At 41.9% G+C, this 14,670-nt stretch overlaps 2 protein-coding genes across 5 annotated transcripts in view; both read right to left on the reverse strand.

Moving 5' to 3' along the window:
- Window positions 1-13,834, reverse strand: part of GUCY2C (guanylate cyclase 2C) — an 85,202-nt gene extending 71,368 nt beyond the window's left edge. For 2 of the 4 annotated variants that reach the window (XM_043441242.1, XM_043441241.1), the window contains exons 1-2: window positions 13,510-13,834; window positions 1,604-1,710 (exon numbers count right to left, since the gene is read on the reverse strand). The gene's annotated coding sequence lies outside the window, so the exon portion shown is untranslated. The remainder of the gene's footprint in view (window positions 1-1,603; window positions 1,711-13,509) is intronic. The other 2 variants (XM_043441244.1, XM_043441243.1) reach the window with 1 other exon arrangement.
- A 328-nt stretch (window positions 13,835-14,162) lies between these two features.
- Window positions 14,163-14,566, reverse strand: LOC122423820 (histone H4). The gene has a single exon (XM_043441246.1). It carries the CDS (start codon window positions 14,525-14,527, stop codon window positions 14,216-14,218), a length of 312 nt encoding a protein of 103 aa, XP_043297181.1. The 5' UTR covers window positions 14,528-14,566; the 3' UTR covers window positions 14,163-14,215.
- Between the last annotated feature and the right edge of the window lie 104 nt (window positions 14,567-14,670).

The following is a 14,670-nucleotide window of genomic DNA, read 5'->3' on the forward strand; positions in this document are numbered from 1 at the left end:
ACTCAGGTATCCCACGTTGTAGGCAGATTCTTTACCATCTGAGCCACCAGGCAAGCCCACTGGGTAACTCTTCCCAACTTCAGTCAAGTCTGTGGCAGACACCACTTGCCTAACCTGTGGGAATTACGGACAAGGGCTCACATCTGTGTCTAGATGGATGACGCAAGAACAGGAATGGGATGACTAGGTGATTCTCAGAAGCAGCCCAGTCTCAAGTCAGAGATGATCATGGTGGTTTAAGTCTTCAGGGCTTGATGAAATACTGGGGAGTGGTTTTGGACTTTCTACAAGGATGAGATGAGAGTCAAAGTCATCTTCTGTAGATCTCCAGGTCGGGTAACCCAACTGACACTCGAATCACTACTGTACACTAGGGCTGAATAGCTAAATTCAGCACCAGTGCCTGGGCACTTCAGGTTGACAAGTCTGTTTCTTTTCCTGGTTCCCATTCCAAAAGAAACTCTATTTAATCCTTGAGAAATGTTTTCCTCGGGGCTTCCCAGGTGGTGCTAGTGGTAAAGAGCCCACCTGCCAATGCAGGTAGACATAAGAGATGCTAGTTCCATCCCTGGGTCAGGAAGATCTCCTGGAGGACAGCATGGCAACCCACTCCGATCTTCTTGCCTGGAGAATCCCATGGACAGAGGAGCCTGGCGGGCTACAGTCCACAGGGTCACAAAGAGTCGGACACGACTGAGGCGACCTCGCACACAGTCTTCTTCTCCCTCCTTCCCCAGCCCATTTTGTACAGTCAAATGTGCTCGGGAAAGGCTGGAGTAGATGACTGTTATATATTTGCAGGGGCAGCCGGAATTCTGTTCAGTTTCCCAGCGACTCTTGCATTACCTCCTGGGTCCAGGTGGCTATGTTTACATACTAAGGGAAATATGCGTTGGAGATGGCAGTAATGCATTTCAGCTGTCATAAAGATCCCCGTGCTCTGGAAATAACTTTGTTTGTTTTCTCTTATCTCCAACACATGGAAGGAAACAGACCCTAGGCTGCCAAAGAGTGGATATTGGGTTGACAAGTCAACTCTGAAAAAGGAACTCTGTATTCTCCTGTAGAGAAGTCAGAGGTTACTCTTCCCCACCCCTACCCACGCCCTACTCCCTCTGAGGGCAGCTGAAGAATTACTTCCTCATAATTATATGGGTTAAAATAATAGCTTGGGAAAGAAGAAAAAAAAAAAAAACTGATGAGTTCCTTGAAGTGTAAACTTCTTACAAATAGAGTAATTGCCAGTTTTGTTTACTAATGCTTCTCTAGGTAGTAGGAAATGTCCGGCAAGCATTTAAACAACAGAATTGTGTATCTAGAGGTAAAGAAGAGCTTCTTTGAGTCCCAGGAGGCAGTCTGATATTCTTAAACAAAAAAACCCAAACCCACAAAACTTGAAGCTGGATTTGAATCATGTCTCATGCCTTTGTTAAGCATATGAACGTGGGCAGATTATCTACATTTGCTGATTTTCAGTTTTATTATAAGATAAATTTAATTTCTATTCTAGCCAAGAAGCCTGAGCTGTGACCCTTGCTGGCACCTGGACGTGGGTAGGTGTGCCAGGTGATGGATGGGATTTGTCCAGACAATATTCACTCACCTGGAGTTCAACAGTCACACCATAAGTGATTCATTCTCAGGGAAACAGCCAAACAATAGTAGCCAGATTATTCAAGCCCATCTCCAATCCAGTCCATACACGCAGACCTTAGTTTTAAAGAGAAAAAGACCTGGAATAAAAAACTAGAACCACCTGATATACAGCTCAGGAGAATACTAAGTCACAGATATAACTGCCCAGGGGCTCTCTAACAGGCCCCCTCCCCTCACACAAAGCAGAGCAATGATGTTCACTTGATCAAAAGTTGGCAGCCTGTTTTGGAGCTTTGAGAGTCCTCGGCGAGTGCCTGGGGCTATGGGAGCTGTGGCTGCACCCACTGGGGGACTTCAGCGCATGAGCAGACTGCAGCCACCAGGGGGCAGAATCCGCTGCAGACCCTCGTGTCCATAGGACAGATAGACCTACTGGACAATATTCAGGACATGCCTGGCAGGTTCTAGAAATACTCATGAGAGCTCCAACAAATGAAAATTAAGTTTCTACTAACTATTCTGTTAAGTTTCTAGTAACTACTGTTATTGTGAACTTTGCAGATTCTTGTATGGGGAAGTGTGGTTTAATTAAAGCAGAAAATGATGTTATAAAGTTCCTGGCACCTAGCTGGCTTCCCTGGTGGCTCAGCTGGTCAAGAATCTGCCTGCAATGGAGGGGACCCCAGTTCAATTCCTGGGTTGGCAAGGTTCCCTGGAGACGGGATAGGCTACCCACTCCAGTATTCTTGGGTCTCCCTGTTGGCTCAGAGGGTAACCTAGTTAGTGATTGTTATTCCTGGTTGCCATTCTCTAAATGGCAGGATCAACTGCTTCTTCCTTTGTGCTATTTTTGTGTATAGTAGGTGTATCTTCTCTAATTTTAACTAAAATTAATTGGATTGAGAAAACTACATATATGACAACTTCACTTTATTAGAAAAGAGTGGTAATGGAAAGAAATTTCAGTGGTATTCAAGAAATAACTGTGTAACTAGATGTGATTAAAACATTATCCCGAAAACAAATATTTGGAATCTACCACAGGAATGAAAGTTTAAACTATGTTTATTTAGATAAACTTTTTTATTAGTTGAAATATATTTACACTGCATTAGCAGGATATATTTGAGAGAAAGAATAGAAACTCTGAAATGCAGAATGGCAGATATTCCTTTTCACGTTATGTATGAGATTAGGAAAAGCGAATCTGTTGAATGTTTAAAACTTGGCAAAATTATTTGAGGAAGGAGCAAATGCCTGGTGAAATAGGATTAGATGGAAATGGATAAGAAGGTCAAGGGGAGAAAACTTATTAATCCTTCAAGATTGAAGAAACTGGTTTCCTAAAGACATATCATATCAAATGTGTCAGACATGGCTACATTTAATACATTTGTTTAAAAAAAAAAGTCTGTAAAAAACTGAAAGGCGTCTTACAGTTTTGCTGTGGATTTGAGCAAACTCTGGGAGATAGGGGAGGACAGAGGAGCCTGGCATGTGCTATAGTCCATGGGGTCGCACAAGGTCAGACACAAATTAGCAATTAAACGACAAGTTGGAATAATATACCAGTTTTTTTTTTTTGTTTTTTGTATTTGGAGCCAAGACTTCTTTCTTTTAGGTCTCAAACACCTTTATAGACTTTTGAGATCTAGACAGTGATAGACTGTCCCTGATAAGTAAGGATGTAAAAATAGACTGTGAGAAAGAAACCAAACCCATTTACAGCTGGCACGTATAACATCCCTGTGAAATAGGAGAGTATTTAAATTAAGGTGTTTGTCAGAGAAAGGGAGGCCAAGAGCCAACAAAACGGAGTACAAAACTGTAAATCTGTCAGGGAAGAAAATATAGTCATGTGAGGATGTGAACGTAGGGACGAGTAAGAATTTCTGGCATAAATTTCAAGAGCAAGCTCCATGGGCAGTCTGAAACACAAACGTGAAATCAGCAGGAATGGTAATGATGCCGGAGGTTTGGATTTTGCTAGATTGAACCAAACTTGGGTCCACGCCCACCCCCCCGCCCCACCCCACATAAGGCCAACTGACTGGGTTGTGATGAAGGAAAGTGCAGTTTTTATTGCAGGCACCAGACACAGAGTCTGGGACAGCTAAGGCTCTAAAAACCCAGATTCCCAATGGGTCTCAGGGAGGCATTCTTAAAGACCAAGTGAGGCAGCGGAGTCCCAGGGTATGTGACCAGTTCCTGAAGTTCTCTGACTGGTTGGTGATGAGATGACGGTGAAGTGTCACAGGGGTTAACACCATCAAGGCTCAGGCGCCACTATGGCTGACAGCTTATGGTCATCAAATCGTTCATTTCTTCCACTTGGTGGGGATTTTAGCTTCTGTAAAACAACTCAGGAAAGATGCATCAGATACTGTTAGCTAGGTACTTCACAGAGGAGCTGGGGAAGGGGTCCGTCCCTGGATGGCTCCATAGCGTCCTGCTATGTCACAACTTTACCATGAAAAAATGCAGGAAGTTGGATCAAGAAATTCCTGGTACCGGATTTCTTGTGTATGGTTGCTATGTATGCTTAGTCACTCAGTCGTGTCCAAAGTTTGCGATCCCACAGACTGTAGCCTGCCAGGCTCCTCTGTCCATGGGGTTCTCCAGGCAAGAATACTGGAGTGGGTTGCCATTTCCTTTTGCAGCTTATGGTTGTTACTCAGGGTATACAGCGCTACTGATGGAGAATTTCTGCATGACTATAGAAGAACTAGAAGCTTAAAAAACAACAACAACAACAAAAAAAACAGGCTATGTGTTTCCTCCTGAAAGAAGGATGGTTAAGAGAGATGGTTAGGAATAACAACATTTTCACAGCTTGGTTGTAAGTTGAAGAAAGTAGGACAAAGTAGACAAAAATTGAGATAAATTTCAAATTCCCTCTTTCAAGTGGAAGACTTCTAGAAAAGGTATCCTCAGATGAAGAGAAAACAATCCCTAAATCAGAACATGCAAAAAGCATGGAACAATAGCCTGGTTCAAAACTGGGAAAGGAGTTGGACAAGGTTGTATACTTTCACCCTGCTTACTTAGCTCACAGGCAGAGTACATCATGAGAAATGCTGGACTGGATGACTCACAAGCTGGAATCAAGGTTGCCAGGAGATGCTGCAGAAGAGTCAGCACAGCTCTCCTCTTGGTCCTGAGAGGTCCCTTCCAAATGGTCCAAGGGACTCTACATATTGCCAGCCCATGTTTGGCCTTGACAGTTCATGCACAGTTCTAGCAAAATTTCTCTTACCAGTGTCAAGGTTTGCTTGTTCCAGAGGTCAAGCCCTGAGCCTTTGGACTGGGAGCACTGACTCCAAGACCCTAGATCACCAGAGAACTAACCTTAGGGAGCATCAAATAGTGAGAACTCACACAAAGGAAACCACTTGAATACAAGACCCAGCGTCTCCCAACCACCAGTAGCAGCCTGTGCAGGAAGCCTCATCAAAAAAACAAACAAAACAAAAATACAAACCAAATCATCGGCAGACAGGATTACCACCTCAGTCTTGCCCATCAGAGGAAAAACAAACAAACAAACCACTCAGCACAAATCTCACCCTATAGGAAGCTTATACAAACCACTGGACTAAACTTAGGAGGGCAGAAACCAAATGGAAGAAAGATTTCAACCTTGAAGCCTGGGAAAAGGAGACCTCAAACACAATAAGTTAAAAAAAATTTTTTTTAAAGGCAGAGAAATACTGTACAAATGAAGGAATCAACTAGAAACACAGAAGTCAAAATAAATGAACAGGAAATAGGCAAACTACATGAAAGAGAATTCAGAATAATGATAGTAAAGATGATTTAAAAATTGAAAATGAAATGGAGAAAATGCAAGAATAAATTAAAGACTTAGAAGAATCAAAGAATGAACATAAAAACAACACAGTTACTGAAGTTAAAAATACTCTAGAAAGAACCACTAGTAGAATACCCGAAGCAGAGGAACGAATCAGTGAGCTGGAAGATACAATGGTGGAAATAACTTCTGAAGAGCAGAAAAAAGTAAAAAGAATGAAAAGAACTGAGGATAGTCTCAGAGACCTCTGGGACAATATCAAGTGCACCAACAATGGCATCACTGACTCGATGGACATGAGTTTGAGTAAACTCCAGGAGTTGGTGATGGACAGGGAGGCCTGGCGTGCTGTGAGTCATGGGGTTGCAAAGAGTCAGACACGACTGAGCGACTGAACTGAAGAAGAGGAAGAGAAAAAGAAAGGGTATGAGAAAATTTTTGAAGAGATTATAGTTGAAAATTTCCCCAACATGGAAAAGAAAATAGTTGATCAAGTCCAAGAGGTGCAAAGAGGCCCCATACAGGATAAACCCAAGGAGAAACATGCCAAGACACATACTATTCAAACTAACAAAGACTAAACACAAAGAAATAACACTAAAAGCGGCAAGGGAAAAGCAACAAGTAACATACAAGGGAAACTCCATACACTTAACAGCTGATCTTTCAGCAGAAACTCTGCAGGCCAGAGGGGAATGGCAGGATACATTCAAAGTACTGAAAGGGAAAAATCTACAACCAAGATTACTGTACCTGGCAAGGATCTCATTCAAAATTGATGGAGAAATGAAAAGCATTTCAGGCAAGCAGAAGTTAAGAGAATTCAGTACCACTAAACCAGCTTTACAACAAATGGTAAAGGGACTTATATAGTCAAGAAATACAAGAGAAGAAAAAAGATCTACAAAATCAACCCCAATTAAGAAAATGGCAATAAGAATGGCAGTATGTGTATCAATAATTACTTTACATGTACATGGATTAAATGTTCCACCCAAAAGACACAGACTGACTGAATTGATTAAAAAAAAAAAGATCCATATATATGCTGTCTACAAGAAATCCACTTCAGACCTAAAGACACATATAGACTGACAGTGAGAGAACGGAAAAATATATTCCATGCAAATGGGAAGCAAAAGAAAGCTGGAGTAGCAATCTTCGTATCAGACAAAATAGACCTCAAAATAAAGAAGATTACAAGAGATAAGGAAGGATGCTACATAATGATCAAGGGATCAGTCCAAGAGGAAGACATAACAATTGTAAATATCTATGTACCCAACATAGGAACACCTCAGTACATAACACAAATGCTAACAGACATGAAAGGAGAAATTGACAGTAACACAATAACAGTAGGGACTTTAACAACTCACTCACACCAATGGAAAGATCATCAAAACAGAAAATTAATAAGGAAACACAAGTCTTAAATGATACACTAGATGAGATAGATCTCATTGATATCCTCAGGACATTCCATCCAAATGCAGAATATACTTTCTTCTCAAGTGCACATGGAACATTCTCCAGGATAGACTACATCCTGGGTCACAAATCAAACCTCAGTAAATTTAACAAAATTGAAATAGTATCAAGCATCTTCTCTGACCACAACGCTATGAGACTAGATATCAATTACAAGAAAAAAACTTCAAAAAACACAAACATATGGAGATTAAACAACAAGTTTCTAAATAACCAACAGGTTACTGAAGAAATCAAAAGGGAAATCAAAAATTTCTGGAAACAAATGACAATGAAAACACAACTCAAAACCTATGCAATGCAGCAAAAGCAGTTCTAAGAGGTAAGTTTAGAGCAATACAATCCTACCTCAAGAAACAAGAAAAACATTGAACAGACAACCTAACTTTACACCTGAAACAGTTGGAAAAAGAGAACAAAAAAAAAACCAAAATTAGTAGAAGGAAAGAAATCATAAAGATCAGAGCAGAGATAAATGAAAAAGAAATGAAAGAAACAATAGTAAAGATTAATAAAACTAAAAGCTGGTTCTTTGAGAATATAAACAAAATCGACAAGCCTTTAGCTAGACTCATTCAGAAAAAAACAGAGAAGAATCAAATCAACAAAATTAGAAATGAAAAAGAAGAGGTTACAACAGACAATGCAGAGATACAAAGGATTATAAGATACTATTACGAACAACTATATGGCAATAAAATAGAAAACCTGGAAGAAATGGACAGATTCTTAGAAAAGTTTAATCTTCCAAGACTGAATCAGGAAGAAATAGATATTATCAACAACCATATTACAAGCACTGAAATTGAAGCTGCAATTAAAAAAACTCCCCAAAAACAAAAGCCCAGGACCAGATGGCTTCACAGGAGAATTCTATCAAACATTTAGAGAAGAGCTAATGTCTATCCTTCAGCAAAATGTGAACCGTGAAATTCCAGATGTTCAAGCTGGTTTTAGAAAAGGCAGAAGAAACAGAGATCAAATTGCCAACATCTGCTGGATCATCAAAAAAGCAAGAGAGTTCCAGAAAAACATCTATTTCTGCTTTACTGACTATGCCAAAGCCTTTGACTGTGTGGATCACAATAAACTGTGGAAAATTCTGAAAGAGATGGGAATACCAGACCACCTGACCTGCCTCTTGAGAAACCTGTATGCAGGTCAGGAAGCAACAGTTAGAACTGGACCTGGAACAACAGACTGGTTCCAAATTGGGAAAGGAGTTCGTCAAGACTGTATATTGTCACCTTGCTTAGTTAACTTATATGCAGAATACATCAAGAGAAACGCTGGGCTGGATGAAGCACAAGCTGGAATCAAGATTGCTGGGAGAAATATCAATAACCTCAGATATGCAGATGACACCACCCTTATGGCAGAAAGTGAAGAACTAAAGAGTCTCCTGATGAAAGTGAAAGAAGAGAGTGAAAAAGTTGGCTTAAAGCTCAACATTCAAAAAACTAAGATCACGGCATCCAGTCCCATCACTTCAAGGCAAATAGATGGGGAAACAGTGGAAACAGTGGCTGACTTTATTTTTTTGGACTCCAAAATCACTGCAGATGGTGACTGCAGCCATGAAATTAAAAGATGCTTACTCCTTGGAAAGAAAGTATAACCAACCTAGACAGCATATTAAAAAGCAGAGACATTACTTTGCCAACAAAGGTCCATCTAGTCAAGGCTATGGTTTTTCCAGTAGTCATGTATGGATGTGAGAGTTGGACTATAAGCAAAGCTGAGCAACGAAGAATTGATGCTTTTGAACTGTGGTGTTGGAGAAGACTCTTGAGAGTCCGTTGGACTGCAAGGAGATCCAACCAGTCCATCCTAAAGGAGATCAGTCTTGAGTGTGCATTGGAAGGACTGATTGAAACTCCAATACTTCGGCCACCTTGATTTGAAGATCTGACTCATTTGAAAAGACCCTGATGCTGGGAAAGATTGAAGGCAGGAAGAGAAGGGGACGACAGAGGATGAGATGGTTGGATGGCATCACCAACTCAATAGACACGAGTTTGGGTAAACTCTGGGAGCTGGTGATGGACAGGGAGGCCTGGCATGCTGCAGTCCGTGGGGTTGCAAAGAGTCAGACACGACTGAGCGACTGAACTGAACTGAATGTCTATCCTTCTAAAACTCTTTCAAAAATCTGCACAGGAAGGAACACTTCCAAACTGATTCTATGAGTCCACCATGACCGAGATACCAAAACCAGAGAAAGAAAACACAAAAAAAGAAAACTACACAACAATATCACTGATGAACATAGATGCAAAAATCCTCAACATTCTTTGGGACTGCCCTTCTTTGGGAATGGAATGAAAACTGACCTCTTCCAGTTCTGTGGCCACTGCTGAGTTTTCCAAATTTGCTGAAATATTGAGTGCAGCACTTTCACAGCATCATCTTTTAGGATTTGAGAAAGGTCAGCTGGAACTCCATCACCTCCACTAGCTTTGTAGTGATGTTTCCTAAGGCCCACTTGCCTTCACACTCCAAAATGTCTGGCTTTAGGTGAGTGACTGACCACATCATCATGGTTATCCAGGTCATTAAGACCTTTTTTTGTATACTACTTCTGTATTTTCTTGCCACCTCTTTCTTAATCTCTTCTGTTTCTGTTATACACACATAGTCGCTCAGTCATGTCTGACTCTTTGCAACCTCATGGACTGTAGCCTGCCAGGCTCTTCTATCCAAGGAATATTCCAGGCAAAAATATTGGAATGGGTAGCCATTCCCTTTTCCAGGGGATCTTCCCAACCCAGGGTCAAACCAATGTCTCCTGCATTGCAGGCAGATTCTTTACCATCCGGAGCTTCCCTTGTGGCTCAGCTGGTAAAGAATCCGTCTGCATTGAGAGAGACCTAGGTTCAATCCCTGGTTTAGGAAGATCCCCTGGAGAAAGGGAAAGGCTACCCACTCCAGTATTCTGGCCTGGAGAATTCCATGAACTGTATAGTCCAGGGGGTCACAAAGAGTCGGACACGACTGAGTGACTTTCACTTTTCCACTTTCTTTACCATCTGAGCCACACGGGATGCCCCTACTTCTGTTAGGTCCTTAGCATTTTTGTCCTTTATCATGTCCATCTTTGCATGAAATGTTTCCTTAACATCTCCAATTTTCTTGAAGAGATCTGTAGTCTTTCCCATTCCTCTATTCTTTGCATTGTTCAAGTAAGAAAGCTTTCTTATCTCTCCTTGCTATTCTCTGGAACTTTGCATTCAGTTAGGTATATTTTTCCCTTTCTCCCTTGCCTTTTGCTTCTCTTTTCTCACCTATTTGTAAAGGCAAATATCATGTTACTATTCTTCTGAAAATAGTTTAATTCTGCTGACCCTTTAAAGTGTCTTGAGGACCTTCACCCAAGGAGTCTACAGACCATGCTTTGAGAATCACTACTTTACATGGTAGTTATCTTATCACGTTGTAGGTCTCCTCACCTATTCTTTTTTTTTTTTTTTTTTAATCTTTTTTTTGTACCCTCACCTATTCTTCTCTGCCTTCTCACTTAAGAATGTTTGCATCAACTGCTCCCCCAGCTGGGAACTCTCTGCCACTGGTCTCTTTATTGTTATCAGATTTCAACTCAATGGCACCTCCTGGAGACACCTGTTGTGCTTAACCAGTTTAAAGAACACGTCTCTCCCGTAGTCACTCTCTATTATGTTATTTCACATTACTTTATGAAAGTTATCATCATTTGATACTATCTTGTTAATTAATATGCCTCCCCTATTAGAATTTAAGTGTAGTAATTCAAGGAATTGAGTTGTCTTACTCATTTCTGTATCTCCAGTTCTAGAAGAGTGCAGTCAAAATTCAATAAAATTTTAAAAGACCTTGAGGAATTAAAAGAAAAAGTAGATACTGCAAGTAATTTGAAAAGCACAAAGCCTTATAAGGCAGTTTATTATAGTTTTCAGTATTAATCTTCCAATGACTATTATCTCATGACATTTTTTCATTGTTTATAATCAACTTTAATATTCTCTCCACATCAGTATAGAACTTGCATTGTTCTATTTTCCATTCCCATTATTACACTTGGATGGAATGTAAGATATCTTAGGGCATAGACAAAGAAGCTAGAAGGGCATGTAATATATCCTTCTGCTTAAAAAAAAGTAATTTTTTCCATAGTATTTTTAGAGCATAGTGTATGTAAAGGTTAACATTTATGAGCATGATCAATCTGGGGTATTTGACATCTTTAGCATTTTGAGTCTTCTTATTCAGGAACATGGACTGTCGCTTTACTTATGTCTTTATTGATGCATCTAAATGAAGTTTTACTATTATATATATAAGTATACTGTATATTGACCAACCTAGATAGCATATTAAAAAGCAGAGACATGACTTTGCCAACAAAGGTCTGTCTGTTCAAGGCTATGGTTTTTCCAGTAGTCATGTATGGATGTGAGAGTTGGACTGCGAAGAAAGCTGAGCGCCGAAGAATTGATGCTTTTGAACTGTGGTGTTGGAGAAGACTCTTGAGAGTCCGTCCCTTGGACTGCAGAGATCCAACCAGTCCATCCTAAAGGAGATCAGTCCTTAATATTCATTGGAAGGACTGATGCTGAAACTTCAATACTTTGGCCACCCGATGCAAAGAACTGACTCATTTGAAAAGACCTTGATGCTGGGAAAGACTGAAGGCGAGAGGAGAAGGAGACAACAGAGGATGAGATAGTTGGATGGCATCACTGCTTGACATGAATTTCATTAAATTCCGGGAGTTGGTGATGGACAGCAAGGCCTGGCATGCTGCAGTCCATGGGGTTGCAAAGAGTCAGACACAACCGAGCAACTGAACTGAACTGATCTGATGGCTTATTTATCTTTGAATCTTCAAAAGTTAAAACAGTTCTTGGGATAAAAGAGGCATTAAATGTTCAAAGTAGAAGAGATGACTTTGCTACAGGATCTAATTTCAACAGGACTTTATTCTACATTGCAAGAAAAGCATTTTAGAAGAGCTTTAAATTAAGTTTTTTATTTAACAAACACGTGTAGTAATGCATTCTATATTTTCTGAAGTTAACTCCTGAAAATCTCAGTTCTAATTTCAGATAACTTGTGTTCTCAAATTTTGTGACCCCCTTTTGGTTTGGAAAATCATTTCTTCAGGACTGGATACTACCACGGGGACTCAAACAGAAACAAAGACTTCTCATGTTCAAATAATTTGGTATTATTTTATAAAGTACATAAAACATGAACAATAAGCTGTGCTACAACGGAAAATTAAGTTCTACTAGATAGGTTCAAAAAATATTGAGGCCATCATCAAAAATATAAACAAAAAATAATCCCAAGTAATTTAAATACTTAAGGAATAGATATTTTAAATTACCATATTAATACTTATTTTCATGCTCCACTGCAGTCCCACCTTCATCCTCAATAATATTATTCACACTAAATTGGGGATTAATTTAATTTAGTTTAATTTTACTAAATTTAATAGGTACATTACCTATCTATTAAAATTCACGCATTCCCTCAGTCAACAAATATAAACGTACTCAAGTGTGCCATACCCTGATGCTTCTTTTTAGGTAACTCAGGGGTTTTCTTCGCTTGAACTAAAGAACGATTAGCTTCTGGAACTGTCTCACTTCCTAGAAATTTAATACATAACCACCACCACAGATAAGTATGGAGAAGAAAGTACTAAGAAGTGAAGTGTCAACAAATGGCGGCTGGGGGCTCCCTGGAAGCGGCAGTGGCACATAAGGGTTAAGAACCTTATGGGTTCAAATCCTGATTCCAGTACTTTTCCCCTGTATCCGTTACCTCGTCTGTAAAATGGTAATTAATAATAAATAATTCATATATTTGCTGGAGAATCGAATGCAAAAATGGAATACAATGTGTTCCAAAGTGGCTGATATTCGTTAAACGGTATGATGCCAGCCTCTGCTGCGGGTAGAGGGGAAATGCTTTCCTGGCTAGAGTACATCTCAAATATATATGGTTTAAAACTACATGTACGTACATCACTGTCAAGGCTGGGAAACTACTCCACGCAACCAGTCCAGGAAACTAAGTGATTTCACGGTGTGCAGACAAGCCAGAGTTAGGGGAGATTAGTTAAGGTGCATGGGATCACACTTCCTGTTGCGGTTCTAAGCCCCTTCCCAATTTCCATCACACAGAGGAAGGACAGAGCCAGAAGTCGAGCAACGGTTCCAGCCTCGCCCTTGCCGGCAGCACGCAGGTGGAGAGTCCTTGTCTTCAGTCCCGCCTTTGACCCCAGGAAACGCCCGCAAACCGGCCCTCCTTACTCGGTCTCCTGGGCAGGACAAATGGGTAGGACTCCACGACTATACAGCTCTCTCGCTACACCATTTTCACCGAACTCTAGATTCCAACCCGCCGCCCCACTCCTTCCCGCAGCCCTGGGCCGGGCCGTTATGAACAGGACATTCACTTAGGAAGCCAGGGTTTATCTCCTGGGTGCGAGCGGGTCACAAGACCCTCTCTCTCCTGGGCAACAGTACTGCCTGCGCCCCGGCACTGCTGCCGGCTAACTCCTGGATTCCCGCGTCCCGGGGCTTGAGCACCGCTGCCGGGCAGTCTTGGATTGGGATGCTCACCTGCTCGGCGCGACCACCTTTGTGCAGTCGACCCACGAGTAGCGCAGAGGCCGACGGTTTGGGCCCAGCCTTGCCCTTCGCCCACACGTGGCCGCCCTGCATTCCGCGTCGGAGTTGGATTACCTCTCACTCAAACATTCCGTCGATGTATAAAATATTAACGCTTGGCAGGACCCCTGCGCGAAACTCTAGGCCTGCACCTCGCGCTTTCCTATTGGACACAACATGCCGGGTCTCAGAGGTGGCCGGCCGCATTGGCGAGAACCACGCCCTCTGATAGCTCCCGTCCAATCGGAGGCAGAGAACTGCATTTGCCCTATTTGCATACAAGTTACTCTACATAAGCTCAGGTCCAGCGGCATTCGCTCCCAAAACACCCATTTCTAAATTGACGATACCTGTTTCCCAAACGGAGTCCAAACTCAGCACGGCAGCGTCGGAAACAAACGGGAAGATCGCTTACTGCCCTGAGATGCATTTCCCAGGCTATGTGCCTAGCGCGGGCCCTGCGAGCTTTGCTGCTCACACCTCCCCTAACCTCAAGCCTAACCCCGAATCATCCGTCCGGACAACTGCAATCGTAGATCCTCCTCTGAAGCACCTATTTGCACATTCACCAGGGACCTTAAGCGTTATCAACCCTTTTTTTGAGGTTTTGGTGGCCCTAAAAAGGGCCTTTTGTAATCTGATAAGCCGCAGGCACAGCTCAGCCACCGAAGCCGTAGAGAGTGCGGCCCTGGCGTTTCAGAGCATACACCACATCCATGGCCGTGACCGTCTTGCGCTTGGCGTGCTCCGTGTATGTCACTGCATCGCGGATCACATTTTCCAAGAACACTTTGAGCACTCCACGGGTCTCCTCGTAGATGAGCCCTGAGATGCGCTTGACACCACCACGGCGGGCCAGACGGCGAATTGCGGGCTTCGTAATGCCCTGGATGTTGTCCCGTAAGACCTTCCGATGACGCTTGGCACCTCCCTTCCCCAGCCCTTTACCACCCTTGCCCCTGCCAGACATCTTCAACACTGACTAAACGATAGCCGCGTAAACCAAGTTCGTAACAGTTAGGGGAGTGAGGAACCTGGGCTTATATATCCTTACAGCGGACCTAGTTGAAAACCTCAAGGTAGTGGGCGGAGCTAAGTCCCCATGAGGATTTT

The sequence above is a fragment of the Cervus canadensis genome, chromosome 21, assembly GCF_019320065.1.
Source record: "Cervus canadensis isolate Bull #8, Minnesota chromosome 21, ASM1932006v1, whole genome shotgun sequence".
In the NCBI taxonomy this organism is placed as follows: domain Eukaryota; kingdom Metazoa; phylum Chordata; class Mammalia; order Artiodactyla; family Cervidae; genus Cervus; species Cervus canadensis.